General features: G+C 40.9%; 1 protein-coding gene across 1 annotated transcript in view; it reads left to right on the top strand.

Moving 5' to 3' along the window:
* Nucleotides 1-22,510, top strand: part of DOCK1 (dedicator of cytokinesis 1) — a 484,728-nt gene that overhangs the window by 101,851 nt on the left and 360,367 nt on the right. The window contains exons 17-22 of the mRNA XM_012655364.1: nucleotides 388-491; nucleotides 881-1,064; nucleotides 5,145-5,242; nucleotides 9,611-9,700; nucleotides 10,036-10,136; nucleotides 19,730-19,864. Of these exons, the coding sequence (XP_012510818.1) occupies nucleotides 388-491; nucleotides 881-1,064; nucleotides 5,145-5,242; nucleotides 9,611-9,700; nucleotides 10,036-10,136; nucleotides 19,730-19,864 (712 nt within the window). The remainder of the gene's footprint in view (nucleotides 1-387; nucleotides 492-880; nucleotides 1,065-5,144; nucleotides 5,243-9,610; nucleotides 9,701-10,035; nucleotides 10,137-19,729; nucleotides 19,865-22,510) is intronic.

Here is a 22,510-nt window from a genome sequence, read left to right as displayed (position 1 = left end):
GTCCTCGTGATTGCTGCTTGACAGTTACTTTTGGTTTCTAGCGCTGCGGGCTTCCCTGCACACCCATCTTCAAAACCATCTGCCTTCTTGGCCCTGGAAACAGTTTTCAAGTTCCATAACAAATCTCTTCCATGAGATTTTGATCAGAATTGCTTTGAATTTATGGATTCATTTGAGAACAGCCGATCTGTTTATGATAGGAGCCTTCCTACTGGTGAACGTGGTCCATTTTTTCATATATTTAGGTAGACTTTAACTTCTGTCCATACGATCTAGTAATTGTTTTCATAAAGGTAGCCTTTGTAGGCTTATCATGTTATTTTGTCGTGACCATTGTTGAAGGTGATTATTGATTTTTTTTTGTTTGTTTCGTTTTTTGTTTTTCAGCTAAGGATAAATCTGAGAAAATATTCGCACTGGCATTTGTTAAGCTGATGAGATATGACGGGACCACTCTGAGAGATGGAGAGCACGACCTCATCGTCTATAAGGTACACGGTCTCGTTGGTGCCACATTGCTGAGGTTACCCATCCCAGCCCTTGCTGGGCTTCCTGACCTGAAGTTGCATTTCCCATCATTGTGGGAAAACTGCTCTCCAGCTATATTGAATTATGTAAATGAACATTTCTGATGACCAACGCTTTTTCTGTTCCTGATGAATGAAGATGATGTATTATAAAGCATTAGGTGCCATATGCAAATGCTGTGAACATGAATTCATCCACAGGAATAGGGGAAATTATTAAAATACATTGTTTAGCACAGTGCAAAAAGCAACCATTCTGATGGTTATGGGGATTGAGGATAAAGAGGGATGGAAGACACTGTATGTCACCGTTTGTGAATTGTGTTTGATGTGTTGTGCAACTACACCCACAGGCCGAAGTGAAGAAGCTGGAAGACGCCGGGACGTACTTGAGTCTGCCCTCCACGAAGGCAGAGTTGGAAGAGAAGGGCCACTCGGCCACGGGCAAGGGCATGCAGAGCCTCGGGAGCTGCACCATCAGCAAAGACTCCTTCCAGATCTCCACCCTGGTGTGCTCCACCAAGCTGACCCAGAACGGTGAGTTTGGGCACGGAAGCCCGTCTGCCCTGGGAGTCCCCGTCCTCAGCCCCATCTTTCCCGAGTGCCTTGCTGAGCCGCGGCGTCTTGTGTGGGTACGTGAACCCTGCCTGTCGGTCATTTGCCGCAACCCTTGATGATGACCTGCACGGGTGTCGATGACTAGGAAAGAGGAGATGACATCTGCCGTAATTGAATAAAATTCATGCTCTATTTTGGTCTCAGGATTAACCTTAAAGGGAGATAAAGCAATGGATTTACTCCTTAAAATGCTTTTTGGCCACAGGAAGGTAGCATGGCATAAGGGAAAATGCAGGAAGTTTGGAGTCAGACCAAGGAGCTGGGATTGACCTCAGGCCTCTGTTAACCCTGGGAATGCCCTTGGACAAGGGGCCTCTGCGCCTCCCTGAGTCTTATTCTCCTTGTCTGTAGACGTAAGGATCATTCCTGCCTCAAAGGTAACCTCCCTCTGTGTCTTTCCCATTCCCAGCAACTTGCTGAGATGATTATTTTATTTTAAAAGTTGGTTCGGGTAGATTTCTTAGTCCCTCTCATGGTGTGAGGTAAGGTGCCCTGTGCTGGTTCACATACGCCAAAGCTCAGCCCCGATGCTGCAGATCCCCCGTCAGTGGAGCCGGTGTCCCCATGCTGGGGCGGCGGCCGAGCTGCTCCGAGCTCTGGCACCACTGCTTGCAGCCTCCCCCGAGGCTTCGCTGTCCGGCCAGGGGCACTTGTTATTCAGAGCACACCGACATTGTTGTTGTCCTTCCGTCTGGAAGAGGCAGAGGTTCCTTTGCACAAATCTTACATTTAAAAATTACATCCCCCGAATGTGGCCGTATCACAGCTGTGCAGAGTGACTTCTTGCTATCGGGAAACTGAACTTGAAAATCCAATTTTTTCCTCTGAATTGTCCGATATGGATTTTGATTATTAATGCCTCTTGCTATCATGCATCGTGTCTCTGGGGGTTGTCTGCAAATCATGGCAGTAGTCTTAGATTTGCCTGAGGGACAGTCATTGTTTGGGATTTAACAGGTTAAATATAGGACAAAAGTAAACCCATCACGTGGAAGCCAGGATATTGCAGTGAAAGACGCACTAGGTGTCCTGAGTATTTGGGCATGTGTCAGATGCTTTTTAGAACTTTCAGATGGTTTTAAAACTTCTTTGTCTGAGCTTTCCACTTTGTTGTCGTTCTGAGCTATACCAGCTACATTTTCCCACTGCTGGTCTCGTGAGTAAACTGCTAGTATGGGGCCAATGAGCCACTCAAATGCTTTAGGTCATTGGGATACGTTTGTCTAATGCAACCTTCATCATCATGTTTTGCATGAAGCATCCTAGCTTGTGACTGTGCAGGGATTTCCGGGAGGAAATGAAAGGCCTTACCTGGGGGGTTGGGTCTGTGCAAGCATGCAGGGTACGGGGTAGAGTGTGATGCACGGGAAACTTGCAAGTGTAGTGCCCAGGGAACATGCGGCTGGCAGTGCAGGCCCTGGCTCAGGACTGGGTTATGGAAAGGACGCCTCTGCAGGACAGACGCTACTCTCTGGATGTGGCCCTGATGTTGTTTCACTTGCCTGACAGATGACAACATCCAGGCCCTCATTTAACCCAGGGCAAAGGTGACATCTCTGCGTGGGTCACCACCCCACATATGAGGCATTTTAGCATTTCAGTAGGTTCCAGAAGAATGAGAGCTGCCATTTTCACCGTGTAGGAAGCTGCCGTCTCGTCCAGGGGTCGCGTTCCAAAAGCGTGTTTGGAAATTGTTATTTGGAACTTGAACATTTTTTCTCCTTCAAAACAATGTTCTGAACAGCAGAGGGGCTATGAGGCCCATCCGTGGAATACTTCTCAGCCCACACTTCCCTGGAGGAGAGGACTGAGAACCAGGATTTCTCCCAGGGTTGGCGTCCCTCCCTGCCGTCACCTCAGGCTCCTCTAATCTCGCCAGCTGCAGAGCCGCTCCCTCCTGGAACTGAGGGAGCCGGCACCCTGGAGTCAGCAGCAGCTGTTGCTGGGCAACAGGGAGATTCCGATGTGATGCTGCGCATCAGGAGGGAAGGGGACATCTTTTGGCTTCCATTTCCCACCAGCAGCGATTCCTCTTTTGGGGATGGTGGCCTGTCAGGTGTGGGCGAGATGGAGCTGCACCAAATGGCATCTGCACGTCCGTCGACTCCCAGATTCTCGTTTGAGGAGTCATTTTTCTGAAACCATGATTTGTTACTGCGAAATTCCATTACTTAGAGCAGCGGCTGAATTATTCATTGGAGTTTATATTAAACATCTCCGTCCTCAGCATTGTGCGGGATGCTGTGGGGACGTGGGCCGAAGTAGATGCTGGGATTCCTCTCCTCTGTTAGTATATAATTGGGGAGAAAGGAGTCATGGAACAGAGTCATTACGGGCCAGACTGTGAGGAGTGCTGGAACAGGGGCCCAAGGGGAGAGCGTCATCTGACGTGGGCAGCCTTGGGGGGCCGGGCAAGCTATTGTCCCCAAACTCGCTCCCCTCCTCCAACGTGTTCTTCTAACTGCTAATGAGCCCTCACATGGACAATACAGAGTGCACCACTTTGAACGCATGGGACCCAGATTGTTAATTAGTCTTCATTAGGGAGACAGTGAAACTCTTGTGAGATTGGAATGTCCCTTAACCCTGGGACCGAGTGTGCGTCTGGCAGGCTGTAGCCTTTCCCCTTACTTCACTGTCAATGAGAAATTTAAACATGTTAACTTCCGCAACGAATGAGGGACATGTTTCAAGGTCCGGTCAACTCTTGGAACAACTGCTGCCTTCAGTACTTTGTGTCGGGCATCACGCTAAGTGCTTTCTCCACGTGACGTCAGCCGTGGTACCCACTGTACATTAGGCGTCATTGTACCCATTGTTCAGATGAGAAACTGTGGCGAAGTCACTTGGCCAAGGTCATGTATTTGCCGAGGGCCTCAGCTAGTATTCAAGCCTGCACTTTACATACTCATCAGTCCCTTTGGGGGCTGCGCTCTTTTTGTTTTCCCATTTTTAACGCCTCCCTTTGTCAGCTGTACTTGAGGGTAAGGTAAAATAAATGCAAATATACATTTTGGTGCTTATTACACGTATGCCTTTTGTGAGATTTGATCCCGAAATTATAACAAACGTCTGTTTTCAGTGAAAGTCTCCCTATGGCCAAAATTACATTTTTCTTTCAGTATTAAGTAGGGTTTTTTTTTCTTTTTTTATGGAGACAATTTCTGTAGCTGAAGTTGGTTCCAGATGAGCATAAACAGTAAATTAGATATACTTTGTAATTGTATTTTTTCAAGTAATGGGATATTAATATAACTTCAAGTGAAAATTATGTAGCCACATGTACTTTCCTAGAGAAGTTTTGGATTCTGTCTTCTTACCTTAAATAACATCTTGATACCTTAAACAAAATTATTTCTGGACATTGTCTTACACATGGATTCTTTAAAAACCAGTATATTCAGTCTCTGATTTTTCTATTAAAAATGCAACAAATAAAAATAGAACTGTAAGAAAACAAAGAGCTATTGGAGCCCAGGCCTGGGAAAGGGCAGGAAGCTGAGCAAAGACGTGGTCTCAGTTGCCCTGAGTCTTTGTAGCTGCCCGGACTGTTACCTGGGCAGGTTCAGTACTTGCATTTGTGCCAGTTATTTTATATTAATATTATTTTATCTACAAATAAAGGCTTGTTTTTGATCACCAACAAAACCACTTGGTAGAAAATGCCACGGCAGCACTCTCTAGGTGGGCAGCCTTCCTCCAAGCCGTGTGATGCTTTGAAACTACCTTCGTGTAGATTGGCTGGTTTTTAGGTTCCTGAATGCATTTTTAAAGCTTCTACATGGAAATCATTTCATGGCAAATGTAGTTGGAAATAATGCATTCAACCGCACTAGGTGTTAAGTATGTTGCTGTAAAGTAATGGAATATTTAGTGAGTGAACCTTTAAAACAGGGTTGATTTCTCTGTTCAAAAAGTTTTATAGAGAACCCCATGTGATGCACAAATGAGACGTAAAGTTTTTGCTGTGAAGAGCTGACATCTGTTTTCTGTTTCCAGTGGACCTTCTGGGGCTGTTAAAGTGGCGTTCCAACACCAACCTGCTGCAGCAGAACTTGAGGCAGCTGATGAAGGTGGACGGTGGGGAGGTGGTGAAGGTAACCTCTGTCCCTGGGGTTGTTTTCTTTTTTCTTTTTTTTTTTCTTTTGTCTTATGTCTATGAACACATGCAGGTGCTGACTCCAAAGGTAGTGCAGGGTTCCGGTTATAATCCCTTTAACAAATAGTGACATATGCTTCTAAGGAGGCAGGGGACTTCTTGGACTCTGGTTTGAAAGGACTGTCTGGGTTTACGTGGATGGGCTTTGGAATCAGCCTAGTGTTGGGTTCTGATTTTTCTTATGACGGGTCCTTGCTGCAGGACTGACAACAGTTAAATAACCTCTTTAAGCCTCACTTCCCCTACTAATAACAGCAATGCCTTCTTATGGGGTTGTTGTGTGAGTTAGATGAGCTATGGTAGCCTGTGCTGACACGTGGGAGATGTCCAGTGGGTGTTAGTTCTTTTTACTGTTATGATCATCGTGATGACCGGCATCTGTATTATCGGCTCTGGCTCACGACTCCCCTGTTAAGTGACCTGGGGAGGTGTGTGGTGTGGCAGAAAGATCACAGCACTGAGAGACTCGTCTTGGCCGTTTTCTTCCCGTGTGACTTTGGACTCATGGCTCAACCTCACACATGGCAGACTCCGGAGTGCTGTCGGGTGCTATTATTTATTCAAGCCCCGCTGGCTTCGGTGCCTTATCTATGGGGTAGGACAGTCAGATTAGGGTGACCTGACATCCCTCTGCGTGCTCAAATGTTGAGATTCTTGATTCCATAATTGTTTGTGGTTCTGATGTTTTCTCCAGCATTCTGGCTCTTCCTTGCTCTCACACACCACATCATTTGCTCAAATGACTTTCCCTGGTACGTGAGGAGATGCATTTTCATTGCAGTGTGTTCTGTTTCAGCCAGGGGACGATAGATTGGTCACTAGCACGTGGCATCTTGTAGGTGTGGTCTCTACCGCCGGGTCAGTTCCTCACCCTCTGGCAGAGGTGATGGCTGGAGGGGACTCCCTTATCTCTGTAGAAATTAATTACTTAAAATGGCCTTAATTAACTAGCCATGTGCTTAACTTCAGTATAAATTAATCTGGTTGCGCCACTTTCCCGAGTTCGTTGCATAACCACTCAGACATGTCCTCGCTAATCTTTAAATTTTAATCATCTTTTCAGTCCTGTTTTCTCCCAGTGGCTCGGACGATGTTAATTGCATTTTAAATTTCCCCGAGTTGTATCAATTGCCTAATTCAGATGGAAACTAGGAATAAGTGAATGCACTTTAGGAGACACGCAGTTAATGAAATTTTGTCTTCTATCATTTTTAAGTTCCTGTATCACGTCAGGAATTGGTTGTATTTCTGTTGACCTGGTAGCACAATTGCCAGGAAAAATCTGGAATCATCTTGTCCTGTTGTTCCCTTCCATTCCCCGTGTCTAATACAGTATCACACTGTATTTCTCATCCCTGGAAATGTTTTCTTACATCCTTCCCTCCCTCCTGTGCACGCTGGTGCCACCCAGGCCTGGGTGGCCTGTCCAGTTCACGTGACTTTGTGCTTTCCCTTCGCCAGTGAGTCCCACACACGACGTGTGCCTGCAGAGTGGAATTGACTTGTCCAAGGCCACACGGACTTGAGGAATTCCCAGCTGCCTGGGGCTCCTTTTGCTCTGTTTAGGGACACTGGTAATGGGTTTTATTATATTTATTCAAGGTTCCCTTCTGTATATTTGTAACTGGTAATGGGGAGACAGCATTGCTTGATAAATTGAGGAAGGTATCTGTGTATTTAGCAAAAGATACGGTTTCCTGTGAAGGTGGAAAATGAACATGGTGATTTTGGTCCTACAGCGGATAGTCTTAACGAGAGGGTGGGTGCCAAGCAAAGCCCTTTCCTGGCTGCATGTGAAGGACCTCCAGGCTGCCCTTCCCTGCACCCCTGCGCTCTGCAGCCCCACACGTGAGGCTGCAGCTCTCTGTGGTTCTGTTCCTGTGCTACTGACTGTGCCATTCGTCTGGTTGGGACTGGTAGGCCTGTTTCAGGGACTCTGCGTGAACCACAACAAGGCAGGGCTTGACACCTGGGGAGCCTGTTGGCAGAAGCATCAGGCTGTTAGCAGATGATATCAGGTTTTGACCTTTGCAAAGAATTTCCAATCTGAAAATGATGGAAAATGATACAGAAGTAATGAGGTGGTATAGACCTGAATAATTATGGAATTGATTAAGCCCTTAATGTCCAAACTGGCTTGGCTCTTGGAGTCAGGGTGATTTTATTCCCTGCCCTTTGTCTGTTTGTTTTTAGAGATGGGGTCTCATTATGTTGTCCAGGCTGGACTTGAACTCCTGAGCTCAAGTGATCCTCCTACTTCAGCTTCCCAAGTTACCGGGACTGCAGGTGTGCACCACTGCACCTAGCTTATTCCCCGCCATTTGTCTGTGATATTTTCTGGTATAAATTAGGTGGTAGGTGGCACAGCAAAGTGCAGTGAGGATTTTATGCCATAATGGGTCTGGGATCTCTTGCTAGGATTGGGAGGACGTCCTCTCTCCTGAAAGAGATCTGTGAGGCATTTGCTGCTGTTGCAGGGTTCTACCGTACTCGGTTGGGAGTAGGTTCCTGTGGTTTGGTTTCTCAGTCTCAGGGATGGAGCAGTTTGAGATCCTCTGTGGGGTCTGGAAGGCCCTTTGAGTGTCGAACGTAGGCTGAACGGTCCAGGAAGAATCTGAACCAAACATCTGATTCAGCCTTCCTTTTGATGTCCTTGCCATGCAACCACCTTACCTGTTCCTTTTTATTTTCTTTAAATAACAGTTTCATCGTGATATGATTCACATACCATAAAATTTACCCTTTCACTCTGTGTAATTCAGTAGTCTCTAGTTTATTTACAGAGTTGCGCAACCATCACCACTGTCTAATTTCAGAACATTTTATCTCTCTCACAAAAAGAAACCCCATATCTATTAGCAGTAACTCCCCACTCTCCCTGCAACCACCAGTCTACTGTCTGTCTCCATGGATTTACCTATCTTAGATGTTTTATATAACTTGAGTCATACGATGTGTGCTCTTCTGTGTCAGGATTCTTTCACTTTGTATAATGTTTTCTAGGGTCATCCGTGTTGTGGTGTGGGTCCGTGCTTCGTTCCTTTTTGAGGCTGAATAGTATTCCATTGTATGGATATACTATTGCTTGTTTTTCCAGTCATCAGTTGACAGACATTTGTGTTGTTTCTACTTTTTTTTGGCAATTATAAATAATGCTGCTATGATCCTTTGTGTACAATTTTTTGTGTGAACATGTTTTCCTTTCTTTTGGATATATAGCTAGGAATGAAATTGTTGAGTCACATGGTGGATCTATGTTTTACCTTTTGTGGAATTGTCAAACTGCTTTTCAGAGCCATTGCACTATTTTTTTTCCCTGCTTGCCTTGTTCAAGAACCATTTTACATTTCTACCAGCAACGTACAAGGGCTCCAGTTTCTCTACAATCTCACCAACACTTATGGTTGTTCCTCTTTTTAATCTTAGCCATCATAGTGGGTGTGACATGCTATCTCCTCGTGGTTTCAATGTGCATACCCCTCATGAGTAATGATACATCTGTGCTTTATCATTTTTGTGGCCAGTCTCCTGTTGTGTGGCATTCTGCCTATTCTTGAACTTCTCTGCTAATGGAGCATTGCTTCCCATACAGTCTTTTTCAACCCATCTCACATTTCCTTCAGGGAAGGGCGAGTAGGGTTTCACAGTGACTTTGAGTGTGGCATACCTTTGAAGTCTCTTAATGTTCTCTTTTCTTAATTAAATTTATGATTCTTTATCATTCCATGTGGTAATATTTGGTAAATTTTAGTAGGTGATAGATGTAATTTGTAGATTTCTGTTGAATAAAATAAGCACTTTCTGGTCTCGAAATTGGGGTACTGCCATGTACCCCAGTTTCAAAATCACACTCTTCTTCCATTGTTGGCTGTCTTGGGTGGAAGAAGGTCATTTATTATGCTCAGCTGGATCCTGTCCCTGTGTGGCGAGCTGAGGCCTACACTCTGTGTGCAGAGTGAGCAGAGGCGGTCTTCCTGGAGTTGTGTTCAGCTCTTTTGTTTGTCACCAGCCTCGTGAGCCAGGAAGAGGCTGGGAGGTCCTCTGGGCAGAGGCAGGAGGGTGTCTCCCTGCTCTGATCCTCCCTTGCTTGACTCAGGGTGGCATTTCTTTGGTCTGAAATCACTCATCCAAAATTTTTGTTTTGTGCATCTAATGGCTGAAAAAAATCCCAGAAATTAATAGCTTTATAGGTGGCATTGGGGAAAGGTGGCTATTTGGAACATTGCAGAGATGGTGGTTATTTTGGCACGGGGAGAAGCTGGGTGAGTTTCCGTCGTCAACCACCCTTCTGTGTGTATCTGTGCAGTTCCTCCAAGATACCTTGGATGCCCTCTTCAACATCATGATGGAGAACTCGGAGAGTGAGACTTTTGATACGCTCGTTTTTGATGCTCTGGTAAGAGGCCTTTCCTTTTCCTCTGCTCAGATGTGAAGGTGTTCTTTCCTGCTGTAGCCTTTGAAATCGTGGGAGGGGATCCATCATAGTGCCGTAAAAGCTCTTCAGTTGTAAATCCAGTCAAAGGAGATGAATCGGACAGGTAGAAAGTTATTTTTTTTTACACGTAAAACTACAGTTAGGCAAATGTCCTTTCTAGGATAAGGAGAAGTAAACTGACCACCAAGTTGTGTCTGAAAATGTTATGGTTCATTTCCTCCTAGAGTGGTGCAAAAGAGATTCCAAAATAGTTTACATTATGTTGCTAATGAAAATGTCATTGGTTAATTTGACAGGTATTTATCATTGGACTAATTGCTGATAGAAAATTTCAGCATTTTAATCCTGTTTTGGAAACCTACATTAAGAAGCACTTTAGTGCGACATTAGCCTACACGTAAGTTCCTTTTTCATTTTAAAAACAATACTTCTTTTTTTGTGTGTGTGTATTTGCTATTTAGAGTCTTTTTCATGTACTTTTGTCTTTAACTATATATTTCCTTCCTCAAAACTCTGAATTTACTGGGATAATTTTTATTATTGTTTCCCCTGTTAGTAGACCTGAAAGTCTTATTTGCTATTTAGAGTCTTTTTCATGTACTTTTGTCTTTGACTATATATTTCCTTCCTCAAAACTCTGAATTTACTGGGATAATTTTTATTATTGTTTCCCCTGTTAGTAGACCTGAAAGTCTTATTGAAAGAGATATGTGATAAATTATTATAATATTCTGGAATAAATTCTTGCTCTCCACAACTTCCATTTATCTTTGGAATTTTCAGTTTCTGTTCAATGAAACTGATATATGGATGCAGAGTGCCAGCCACGCTGCAACTTCCCAACGAGCCCTTGATGGATGCGTAAATGAATGTGTTCCCGTTGTGAGATGATTGGTTGTTTAGTGCGAATAAAATTCAGTTTTGTACTTTTCATTGCATCTCCTTGTTCTTTAAAGAGCGCCTTCCCTTTAGTTCCACGGCTTTAGCTGTAGCTGTCTTGGATTCTTATTGCTACTCCTCTGCGCTCACCTTCCCTACTGCTGTACTCCAGGGGTCTAATAAGACACCAGAGGGCATGCGTGATGCCTGGGCCAGATGGGCAGCTGGCCTAGTGTTTAAGGGCAGAACCAGAGTGCCTGGGCTTAATAGACAGCTCTGTCCCTTATAAGGTCTGTGATCTTGGGTAAGTTGCTTAACCTCTCTAAGCTTCAGCCTTCTCTTCTGTAAAAAGAGCATGATTGTAGGTTTGAATGAGAATTTTAATAAGTTATGAACATGTAGCATGCTTAGAATTATCCCTGACACTTAGGAAGCACAAAGTAATTGTTGAGTTTCATTATTTTATTAGATTTATTATGATGAGTTACTTGGTCTCTCCTGGTGGGATTTATTGGCATTTATGAAACTTTTTATTGTGCAAGTTGCAGTGAAAAATTAAGATTTACGTATCAGTTTCTTTAACAGCCTACCACTTAGAATCATTGGAAAGAATTCTCCTTAGTGTCAGTAAATTGAGTCAAAACCCTTATCTGTGTCTTAAACAGACTTTGGTAAAAACCTGTCCTCTTTGTCTGCATGCAGCCGTGAATACAGGGTCAGAGGATTCTGGGTGCCTGAAGCCAGCTGTCAGCATAACCCAGTCCTGTGTCTGGATGTTTTCGTGTCTGCCTTGAGTACATGTTTACTGCAAGGCGGTGGGTGGAGCTCCTAGGTAGGCAAGAGCTGCGATGTCCTCAAGCATGCGGAACAAGTCATGATGAGCCCTTTGTGCTTGCTTGCTAATAAACATTTGTTGAAACATTTTGTTCACCTGGTAAAGTTGCCCAGTGTGTTGGCATGTTGTACAGTTCCTTACAGACCACGGGAGGGTGATCAAGTAGCACCTTCTCAATCTAGCAGCCAAAACATAACTGTGTGGGGATTGTGGATGTGGCCTGCAGACTGCCACGAACGTGGCGTGATCTCCCTGTGTGCTCGTGTTCAAAATTCTGCTTGATTGAAACATGGCCGAACAGCTCTACTCAGACGAGACTTCACACTTTAATTTCAGAAGATGGGAACAATGGATCAGCTTACCATGCTGCATTCCACATCCCTTCACTGGATGTCGGGGAAAGAGTGGTGCACTCACGCTCATCGGTGGAAAAACAAAAACGGAGGCGTTTTGGGCAAATTACTCAATGAGAGAAACAACAAGTACCATTTAATCTTTATGCTGTGATGGAACTGAAATAAGAAGCAGTGTCCTCATTCAGTCCCTGAAATTGGCTGAAATTTTCATCTTGGAAAATAAGTATTTTTATCATGTTTTGATCCACTAGCAACCTCAGGTGGTTCTTTAGCAATTTGAATCTGGGTGTTTACACCTTGAAATACTGAAGAAGTCAACTGTGATTCACACAGTTCTAACCACATCATGGAAGGCAGCCTCTGCACTGATGATGAGCTTATGGTATTCTCTGGGCCAGGAGAAATTATGGTACTAAGTATTTTCCCAGAGGGTCCCCCTCCTCCTCCCCTATAGGTGGCCTTGGCAGGCATGAGCTTATGTTAGACTCTTATTCAGGTAGTTTCTTTCCTTTGATAAAGGTTGAGATATTTAGCCTTTCTTCCCAAAGAACTCCAAGAGAAGAATGAAAGATTTTGGCAATAAGCGTTGCTTTTCCCCATCCTGACTCCTGTCTGCAGCTGCCCTGTGTCAGTAGTTCCCGGATCCTGGAGCCCCATTAGACTGACCAGCACGGGTCCAAACGTGAGGGGAGGGGAGCAGTAACTTTGGGGACTGTTCTTCCATAGAACCAGCATGAACAGGCTCCTCTCTGTCCCCTGAGCTCCCTCTCACGGAGCTGCTATGGGCTCCTTATTGACAACGTTGAGGCTCTATTTTGTCTGGCCCTCTCTAGCTGGAGTGAGGGGTTTGACCTTGGTGCAGTTTTAAGATGGTCTGGCAGATTTATGTTCTGGTCTGGGTCATTCTCTTTGCAAATCTTTATTATTTTTATTCTTTTCTTTGATGAATTGGTTGGAAGACGTCCCAAAATGTGTTCTATGGGATGTTTATTTTCTGGGATATTAGTGGGTGTATTAAGAAAAGATGTGTGGTCTGGTAAGTCTGGGAAATAAGTGAAACTCAGGGAAGCAGGCTTTCTGCCAGGACTTTGGATGCTCTCCCGTGTGTTGAGAACCACCACAGGGAGCATGTGGAAGTGGCGCCTTCCACACGATGGATGCAGACTCTAACGGGGGCAGCCTGCAGACCTGGCTTCTTCAGAGCAGCTAGCAGGAAGGCCGCTCTGAGAGCCTCAGGTTTTCATACTAGACCTCTGGCACCTGGTCGGTGTTAGAAATGACTTCACATCTACTCAGTCACCTAAACAAGTTCTTACTGTGATTTATCAGTAAGATAGTTACTCTTAGGTCATCCATAATTGCAATTAATGTTGCTCTTCTGAATGTCTTTTTATATATTCTCGACAAACAGTCTGGCCCATACTGGCTTACAACTGGATATGCTGTCAGTATCCTAGCAGACTACTTTTATGAATATAAATGTATTTTATGTGGCTTTTAAAGAGCCACAGTGCATTCTTGTTGAGAACATACAAAGCTGGTGACTGGAGAAGTTTGGTTAGCAGATGTTCTCATGGTGGTTGTCGCTCTGGTTGCATGTGTGCTGCCGGTTTTTGGAAAGTTGTGCAGCTTGGTACACTGAAAAATGGAACAAGATTGAAGTGAATTTAGTTCTTTTATTATTTATACATTATTGCTCGAGGAAGGTCATCTTTATGAACAAGGATGATTCTTTTATGGGACAGCAGTGGTAGAAAGTGTAGAAGTTGGGCAGAATGAAAAAGTGTTTATTCCCACTACTGTTTCCATCATTTAAAAATAACACATGTTCCTACGTTTTCTTCTAGGATTTTTATGATTTCATGCCTTACATTTAAGTCTCTTATGTATCTCGAGTTAATTTTTATATATGGCAAGACATAGGGATCCTGTTTTATTCTTCTGCATGTGGCCATTCTGTTTTCCCAGAACCATTTATCTAATAGGGCTTCCTTTCCACAGTGTATGTTGTTGTCTGCTTTGTCGAAGATCAGTTGGTTGTAGGTAAATGGTTTTATGTCTGGGTACTCTGTTCGGTTCCATTGGCCTAGGTCTCTACTTTGGTACCAATGCTGTGGTGTGTTGGTTACTATAGCCTTGTAGTATAGTTTGAAGTCAGATAATGTGATGCCTCCAGCTTTGTTCTTTTTGCTTAAGTTTACTTTGGCTATTCAGGGTCTTTTCTGGTTCCAAATGATGCTTAGAATTATTTTTTCTAGATCTGCGAAATATGATATTGGTATTTTGATAGGGATTGCACTGAATCTGTAAATCACTTTGCATAGTGTGGACATTTTAACAATGTTGATTCTACCAATTCATAAACAAGGGATGTTTTTCCATTTGTGTCATCTATGATTTCTTTCATCAGTGTTTCGTATTCTCCTTGTAGAAATCTTTCACCTCTTTGGTTAAGTATATTCGTAGGTATTTAGTTTTCTTTGTAGCTATTGTGAAATGATACTGAGTCCTTGATTTGACTCTCAGCTTGACTGTTATTAGTATATAGAAGTGCTTCTGATTTGTGTGCATTGATTTTGTAACCTGAGACTTGGCCGAATTTGTTTGTCAGTTCTAAGAGTCTTTTGGTGAAGTCTTTAGGGTTTTCTAGATACAAGGAAAATTATATCATCAACAAACAGGGATAGTTTGACCACCTCTTTCCAGATTTGGATACTCTTTTTTTTTCTTTCTCTTGCCTGATTGCCCTGGCTGAGACTTCTAGTACTATGTTGAATAGAAGTGGTGACAGTGGGCATCCTTGTCTTGTTTCAGTTCTTAGGGCGAATGTGTTCAACATTTCCCTATTCAGTATGTGTTGGCTATGTGTTTGTCATATATGACCTTTATTATTTTGAGGCAGGTTCCTTGTATGCCTAGCTTGTTGAGAGTTTTTTTTTTTTAAATCATGAAATGGTGCTGAATTTTATTGAATGCTTTTTCTGCATCTGTTGAGATAATCATATGGTCTTTGTTTTTGCTTTTGTTTGTGCGGTGAATCATGCATATTGATTTGCGTTTGTTGAACCATCCTCGTATCCCTGGGATGAAGCCCACTTGATCATGGTGAATTATCTTTTTGATGTGCTATTGAATTTGGTTTGCTAGTATTTTACTTAGGATTTTTGCATCTATGTTCATCAGGGATATTGATCTGTAGTTTTCTTTTTTTGTTGTGTCCTTTCCTGGCTTTGGTATCAAGGTGATACTGGCTTCATAGAATGAGTAAGGGAGGATTCCCTCTTTCTCGATACTATGAAATAATTTCTGTAGGACAGGTACTAGTTTGTCTCTGTACATCTGGTAGAATTTGTCTTTGAATCCGTCTGGGCCGGGGCTTTATTTTGTTGCGAGATTTTTTTATTACTGCTTCAGTCTCACTGCTCAGTATTGGTGTGTTCAAGGTTTCTATTTCTTTCTGATTTAGGGTTAGGAGTTTGTGCGTTTCTAGGAATTTACCCATTTCCTCTACATTTTCTAGTTTGTGTGCATAGAGGGTTTTTTTTATGACTAAGATCCCAAAGGGAAATACATCAATAACAAAAATAAATAAATGGGACTTAATTAAATTAAAAAAGTTATGCACAGCAAAGGAAATAATCAACAGAGTAAATAGACAACCTATACAATGGGAGAAAATATTCACAAATTATACATCTGATCTCAATGAACTGTAAAAGAAAAAAAAATACACGCTCAATGTAAAAAAAAAAAAAAAAATTAAAAACATCTCACATTACCAAAATATGATGTTGCAGAAAATCAAAGTTCCCTGTATGTAATGATACATATCGGAGACCACTACTGTCTCTGGCTTTATTTTCTACGCTTATAGTAACATGTTTTTTCATTGTTATCATTTACATCCAGTAAAATGCTCATGTTGAAGCATGAGTTTGGACAATTGTATACACCCTTGTGACCACTGCCCAGGATGTGTTAATAAAACATTGCTATTCCCTGGAATGGTCCCTCTGTTCCTTTTGAGTCAGTCCCACCCCCAAAGAAGCAGCCACTTTCTGATTTGTATTGTCCTCAGTTTGCTTTGCCTGTTCTTGCACTTTATATCGGTGGTGTCACGTGCTCTGTTGTGTCTGGCTTCTTTCCTTTAACATCATGCTTTTCAGATGCAACCATGTTGCTTTGAGCGTCAGTATTTGATTTTCTTCTTTTTTTATTGCTGAATAGTATCCCAGTGTGTGAATGCACCATGACTTGTTTGGCCATTCTCCTGCTGATGGGTTTTGAAGTGCTTTTAGTTTTTGGCTATTCTGAATAAAGCTGCTATGAATATTATTGTCCAAGTCTTTTGTGGGCAGAGTTTTCATTTCCCTGCGATAAGCTCTTAAGAGTAAAATTGGCAGGCTAGAGGGCATGTGTGTGTCTTGCTTTATAAGAAATTACCAAGTGCTTCTCCAGAATGATTTGCACCATTTTGCTTACCCACCAGCGATCTGCGAATGTTCATTTGCTTAAAATCCTTGTCAACATTCAATACTGTCTTTTTAAATTTTAGCTGTTACAATGGGGGCAAAATTATATCTCTTCGTGATTTTAACTTGCAGTTATCTGATCACTAATGATATTGAGCACCTATTTATTTCCTTATTTACCATTTCTGAAATGTGTATTCAATTTCATTGTCTTTTTATTATTGATTTGTGTATATATGTATGTGTGTGTGTATATATATATATATTTGTCAAACATAAATTTTGAGCATTTTCTCCCTGCTTGTGCTTATCCCTTTTCCTAATGGTATCTTTTGATGAGCAGAAACTTTAATTTTGTTGAAGCCTAACTTAGCATTTTTAAAAGTAGTCATAGATTTTCCTTTGGGGTTAAAAAGTCTTTGTCTAACCATAGGTCACAACAATGCCTGTGTTGTCTAATGTCCCAGCACTAGTCCCATGTGGCTATTTAAATAAAATCAAATTAAAAATTTAATGTACTAGGTACATTTCAAGTGCCCAGTTGCCACATATGGTGAGTGGCTGCCATGATGGGCAGGTCGTATCTAGAAGGTTCCCATCATTACAGAAAGTTCTGTTGGGCATCACTATTTCAGTTGCTTTATGCTTTTAGCTCTAAATCTCACTAATGTAGAAAATGCATTTGACAAAATTCAACATCCATTTCTGATAAAACCTCTTGGAAAACTAGGAATAGATACCTCAGTCTGATAGAGAACATCTAAGAAAAGATACAGCCAACCTCATACTTAATGCTGCATTGTGGAAAGCTTTTCCCCCAAGTTCAGGAACAAGGCAAGGATGTCTGTTCTCACTGTATCTGTTTATTATTATACTGGAAATAGTGTAGTAATGCATGAAAAAGTAATTAAGGATATAGCAATTGGGAAGAAAGAAATAAAACTGTATTTTCACACAATGTGATTATGTACATAGAAAACCCTAAAGAATCCATTTTAAATAAGCCCAAACCAACCAAACAAAAAACAAGTACTAGAACCAGTAGGTAACCTTACAAAAATTAATATACAAAGCCTGATTTAATCACTCCACAATGTAAGCATGTATCAAAACATCCCATTAAACCCTGCAAATATATAGTTGTTGTTTGTCGGAAACCTATATATTCCAAAACAAAATGAAGACTATCCAACCATAAGTATACAGATAACTGAGAGATGAAATTTAAAGTACAGTGCAATTTAGTATATTATCCAAAATCATCAAATACTGAGGAATAAATTTAATGATAGATGGGTGAAGACTTTTTCACTGAAAATTGCAAATCACTACTGAGAGAAATTTAGAAAGAATTAAATAATTAGAGATATATACCATGTTCATGGATTGAAAAATGAAATATTGCTGAATGTTTATTTGTCTCAAATGAATCTATACTTTCAACATAATCCCAACCAAAATCCTAGCATGCTTTTGTGGAAAAAAATTGATGAACTGATTTGAAAATTTATATAGAAATACAAAATACCCAAATGAATTTTCAGGAGAACCAGATTTTAAGACTTCCTGTTAAACTGCAATAACCAAGATAATATGGTATTGGCATAAAGATAAACCAAAAGATCAAAGGAATATAATATTAAATATAAAACAGATCCACAAGAGACTTACTGTTTTATAACTGCTGTTTTTTTTTAATAGCACAGCAGCATAACTGGCCTTTTTTCCATGTTTGTGACGATAAAGTCTCCCCTTTAAGCCTCCACCTTTAGCATTGAACAGCTGTGTAGTATTCCATTGTAGGGATGTATCATAATTTAACCAGTCCTTAAATGATGAGTATTTGCATTGTTTATCTATTTTTCTAGTGCAGACCACGCTTCAGTGAACATCATTCAATTTATTTGTAATTGTTTCTATTACAAATTACTAGGACAAATTACCAGAAGTAGAATTACTGGTGTCATAGGATTGGAGTATTTTTAATTGTAATAGATATTACCAATAGATATTGTAATGCATATTGTCGATTTACCCTCTAAAGACTATCCGGCCTGGTTGGCCAAACAGCAGCCTTTTGATTCCTGATTCCTCACATCTTGTCGGTACTAGGCAAAAATTTTATTTTGTGTTATTTTAATTTCCATGTATTTATTAATGAAGTTGATTATTTTTATTTATATGTCTCTATATTTATTGTTTATTTCTTTAAATTAACCTCCTCACATACCCTGAAGCTTTGAGTAAATCTATTACCAACTGAACTTTGTGGTTATTTAAAAGAAATCAAAGTAGAAAAAGTTTAAAAAGTATAATGTTTTTCTTTTCATTTTTAGCAAAGAATTTAACAAAAACAAAAAATAAAACCAAACAAAAAACCAAAAAAACTATGAACTAAGCACTTAAAATAATTTGTGAAGCTACGAATTAAAATCATTAAAATCAAGTTTCCAATACATAGTTTATATTTCTGTAGTGGGACAGAAAAATGAAAAATAATTCATTTCTTATATATTATATTATAAATTCTGTAAAATTCTTTATCATGGAAAACATTTTAAATGCTTTCATGTTAGGGAGTTGGTTTTAGATCACAGTTTATAAATATATAGACGAAAAGTGTAGTCTCATTATGTTTTTAACACTAATTGTTTTTGGGGAATCCTATTACTAGGAAATGTACAAAATATTTAAAAATCTTTTTGTGTATCCACTGATATTATTCTTATATATTGTTTTTATTTTATATAAGGATTTTTGGAAAATATTAAAAATTTAAGAATGTTTTCTATTTGAAAAATTATTTCTAGAAGTTTTATTTTCATTGTAAGAGCTCTAGTTTTAGAAAATCAATTAAAATGAATAGAGGTGGCTGAGGTGATTTTCTATAACAAATACTGTGTCATGCCTTTTAAAAATTATAGTAAAATATACATAACAAAATTTTCCTAACCATTTTAAAATGTGCAATTCAATGGCATTTAATACATTTACAATATTGAGGAACCATCACCGTAATCTAGTGAGAGAACATTTTTGTTGTAATGCCTTTTTCAAAACAGTTTTTATGTCTCTGTGGGACTCTAATAAAACTCCTTTTGGTTTTGCTGTTTAACGTTGGGGAAGCCAGTTCACCTGTCTCAGCCTTGGCTTCCTTGTCTGGAAAGTAAAGATAATACTGTCTTACAGTGTTGCTGTCAAGCTTGAATTAGACAGTGCATTTAGCATGCTTAGAAGAACATCTAACTGTGAAAGTCCTCATTAAACGCTCACACCTTGTTCTTATGAGCGATATTTTATCACTTTATCGCATTAAAAAGCATTTTACGAATGTACATATACTGATAAGTGGAAACCAAAATAAAAATAACCTATTTGTGTATTTCTTTATCAGTAAAGAATTAAGGTGTTACAATAACTTCTTTATGTGTGTTTCCATGGTGGACAGGAAGCTGACAAAAGTATTAAGGAACTACGTGGACAACGCTGAGAAGCCGGGAATAAACGACCAGCTGTATAAAGCCATGAAGGCTTTGGAATACATCTTCAAGTTCATCGTGCGCTCGCGGATACTGTTCAATCAGTGGGTATCACCTCTGCTGGCTCTTAAGAGGACTGTCAGCAAGTCCTTTACTTCTTCCCTTTTCCTTGTCCCTTCTCCCTGTTCCTCCTTCCCTTCCTCCTTCCTTTCCATGCCTTCCAGCCACAGAGAGCAGCCCTTGGGGGGTCGCCTCCTCTCTCCTTAACCACTCCCTGTGCAGTTGGATGCAAGCACTGCCCCGGGAGCCCTGTTCTGCATCAGCAGTGTGCGTGTGCGAGTAAGCTTTGTCTATCGAAAGCATTTCCAACACCTCATGTGGGGGTCTGGGTGTCCGCCTAGGGCGCTGAAGCCATTTCCAGCATACCTTTCTATAGCACAAAGCCCCCATAGAACAGACAAAAATAAAACAAAGAAATAACAATGAAAAGCCAAAATCAAGTTAAATCTCCTCACTTGGAAAGACTCTGGGTTTTCTTCCCTCTCTTCTTCAGCCAGGATGATGTTTTATTTCCGGAGAGATGGTCCCACATATGACATTTCCAAGTGCAAGGACACTCAGGTGCTTTAGCTCAGTGACATTTCTCACATGCCATGTGGATGAACTTATGGATTGTTTCTGAACTTTAAAGTAAATTAGGATATTAGTGACATCACTATTTTATAGAGAGTACTGATATGTATATATAAAGCGCTGTGCTAACATAGGGGCTTTCCCCTGGCCCGCGACATCTCACCGTAGGTCAGAAAGGGTGTGAAAAGCAAGTGCGCCGAGTGTTGGGTGTGGACTTTGGCTCACTCTGCTTGTTTCTTTTGGGAGATGGCCACTTGCAAGTGACTCACTGTGACTGATGGTGACGGATGTTGGTTATGCTAGGTTGACATTGTTCCTATAGGGGGATGGAATTCACAGTGATGGAGTTCATGAACCAGTGTCCCTCCGAATTAGAGAGTACATGCTGCCTTTGAAAAGCATAGCACTCTTGTAGCATGGCAGCGAAAACTGGGAATTGAAACAGTGTGTACCCAAATCAGTACCTTCCTGTTTCCTCTTCACTTTATTTTCATTTGTCTGAAGCAGACATGTCCAGATAGGCCCAGGAGAAAGGGGAAGAACTCCGAATCCAATCTTATGTCTACCATGATAGAAGTAAAGCCACAGTGACAAGTTTGGCTGTGTGTAGACCCGTGAAAGTCACAAAGTGCAACCACCAGTGGTCAGTGATTGCAGCTCCTGTGTTACTGGTCAGAGTGTTGAGTGTGCTTGTGTTTGCTCCGGGTTCCCACGATTAAAACCATAGTCTCTGCACTGCCATTTTTACATACAAAGACCCAATACATGAGGACATCATGGTTTTATCCTTGACTAAGATGTCAAAGGCACTTTCTTTTATTTTGCTTATCATGGGTAGGCATGACACTTGGTGTGGACTGAAGCTTTCCCTTAAGGGTCTGAGTCATCAGTGATTTTCTCATTGTTAGGAGTGAAAGACAACATGGTAAGCCAGGTTATGTTTTCTTGTATTTTGTTTGATTTTATTTCAATCAAGTTAATTCTATGAAAATGAATTTCCTGGCACCCTCTATATTGCTTTTGTATTTTCCATGCCAATTTTAAAACTCTGATTACCCTATTCTGATATCTACACTAAAGTGAAAGGGTGAGCATGAAAGAAAGCAATTGTCAGGTGATACAGGTTCTATCATGTTTTATTTGAAAATTTTAATCTTGTGTAATTTGGTGATTAATATGGCATTGAGTCAGGGGTTTGATGATGCACACCTTCTTTCCAAGTACTGTGCTGACTTTCATTCAGAGATCTGTAATTAAAAGAAGTGTGCATAGATAATCAGTGTATTTCTGCTGTAGTAGTAAATGCCATAATCTTTTACATAGTAATGCTGCTTTAGAAAAGATTGAGGTCACCCAGGTGGACTAGTAGCAATTTATTTCTCTGCCTCTCTCTTTAATCTCTTTCAATTTCAAAATACAAATGGCATAAGATCTTAGAGCCATGGTCCATAAAATTTATTTAGTTTGATCAATATTATAGTGATTAGGAATATGATTGGCTGTCTGTAACAAAAAAACCCAATTTATGTGACTTAACCAGATGAGGTTCACTATTTTCCCCCTACATCATGTGAAGTCTAGAGGAAGAATTCCTAGCTCGTGCACTTGCATGAGGAATTGGTGTCCTCATGTCCTTGGCTCCTTTTATCTCTCTGTTCCACCATCCTTAGGGTCTGTCCTTTAATTTTGTGGTCCCAAGGTGGCTCCTACTCTTCGTGGCATCACATCTGCTTTCCAGGCAGAAGGGAAGGGAAGGCAAAGGGAAAATAGGCATGCCAGCCACTCCCCTTTGAAAGAATTTTTCCCCATCCCTACAAAGTGTCAAATGCTTTTGTCTCATTGGCCAGCACTACATCACATGGCCACCAAGCTGCAAGGGAGGCTAGAAAATAATTTTTAGTTGGGCTTATTGATGTTTTCAACAAAGTCAGAGTTCTTTCAGTAAAGGAGTTAGGGAGAAATGTATGATGGATGAGCAGTTTGCATTCTCTTTCTCATACTTTGTTTTATTTTTTATTTTGCTTAAATAAATTTGTCTTTTTTTTTTTTGTTTTAAGGAGTAGTCACCAGTGATTATTATTTGCTCAGAAAATAGAAATAAAAAAGTAGATAAATGC

Source organism: Propithecus coquereli, unplaced genomic scaffold, assembly GCF_000956105.1.
Source record: "Propithecus coquereli isolate 6110/MARCELLA unplaced genomic scaffold, Pcoq_1.0 Scaffold473, whole genome shotgun sequence".
Taxonomy (NCBI): domain Eukaryota; kingdom Metazoa; phylum Chordata; class Mammalia; order Primates; family Indriidae; genus Propithecus; species Propithecus coquereli.
Note: the sequence above shows the minus strand (reverse complement) of the source record. Positions and strands in the feature narration are given on the sequence as shown.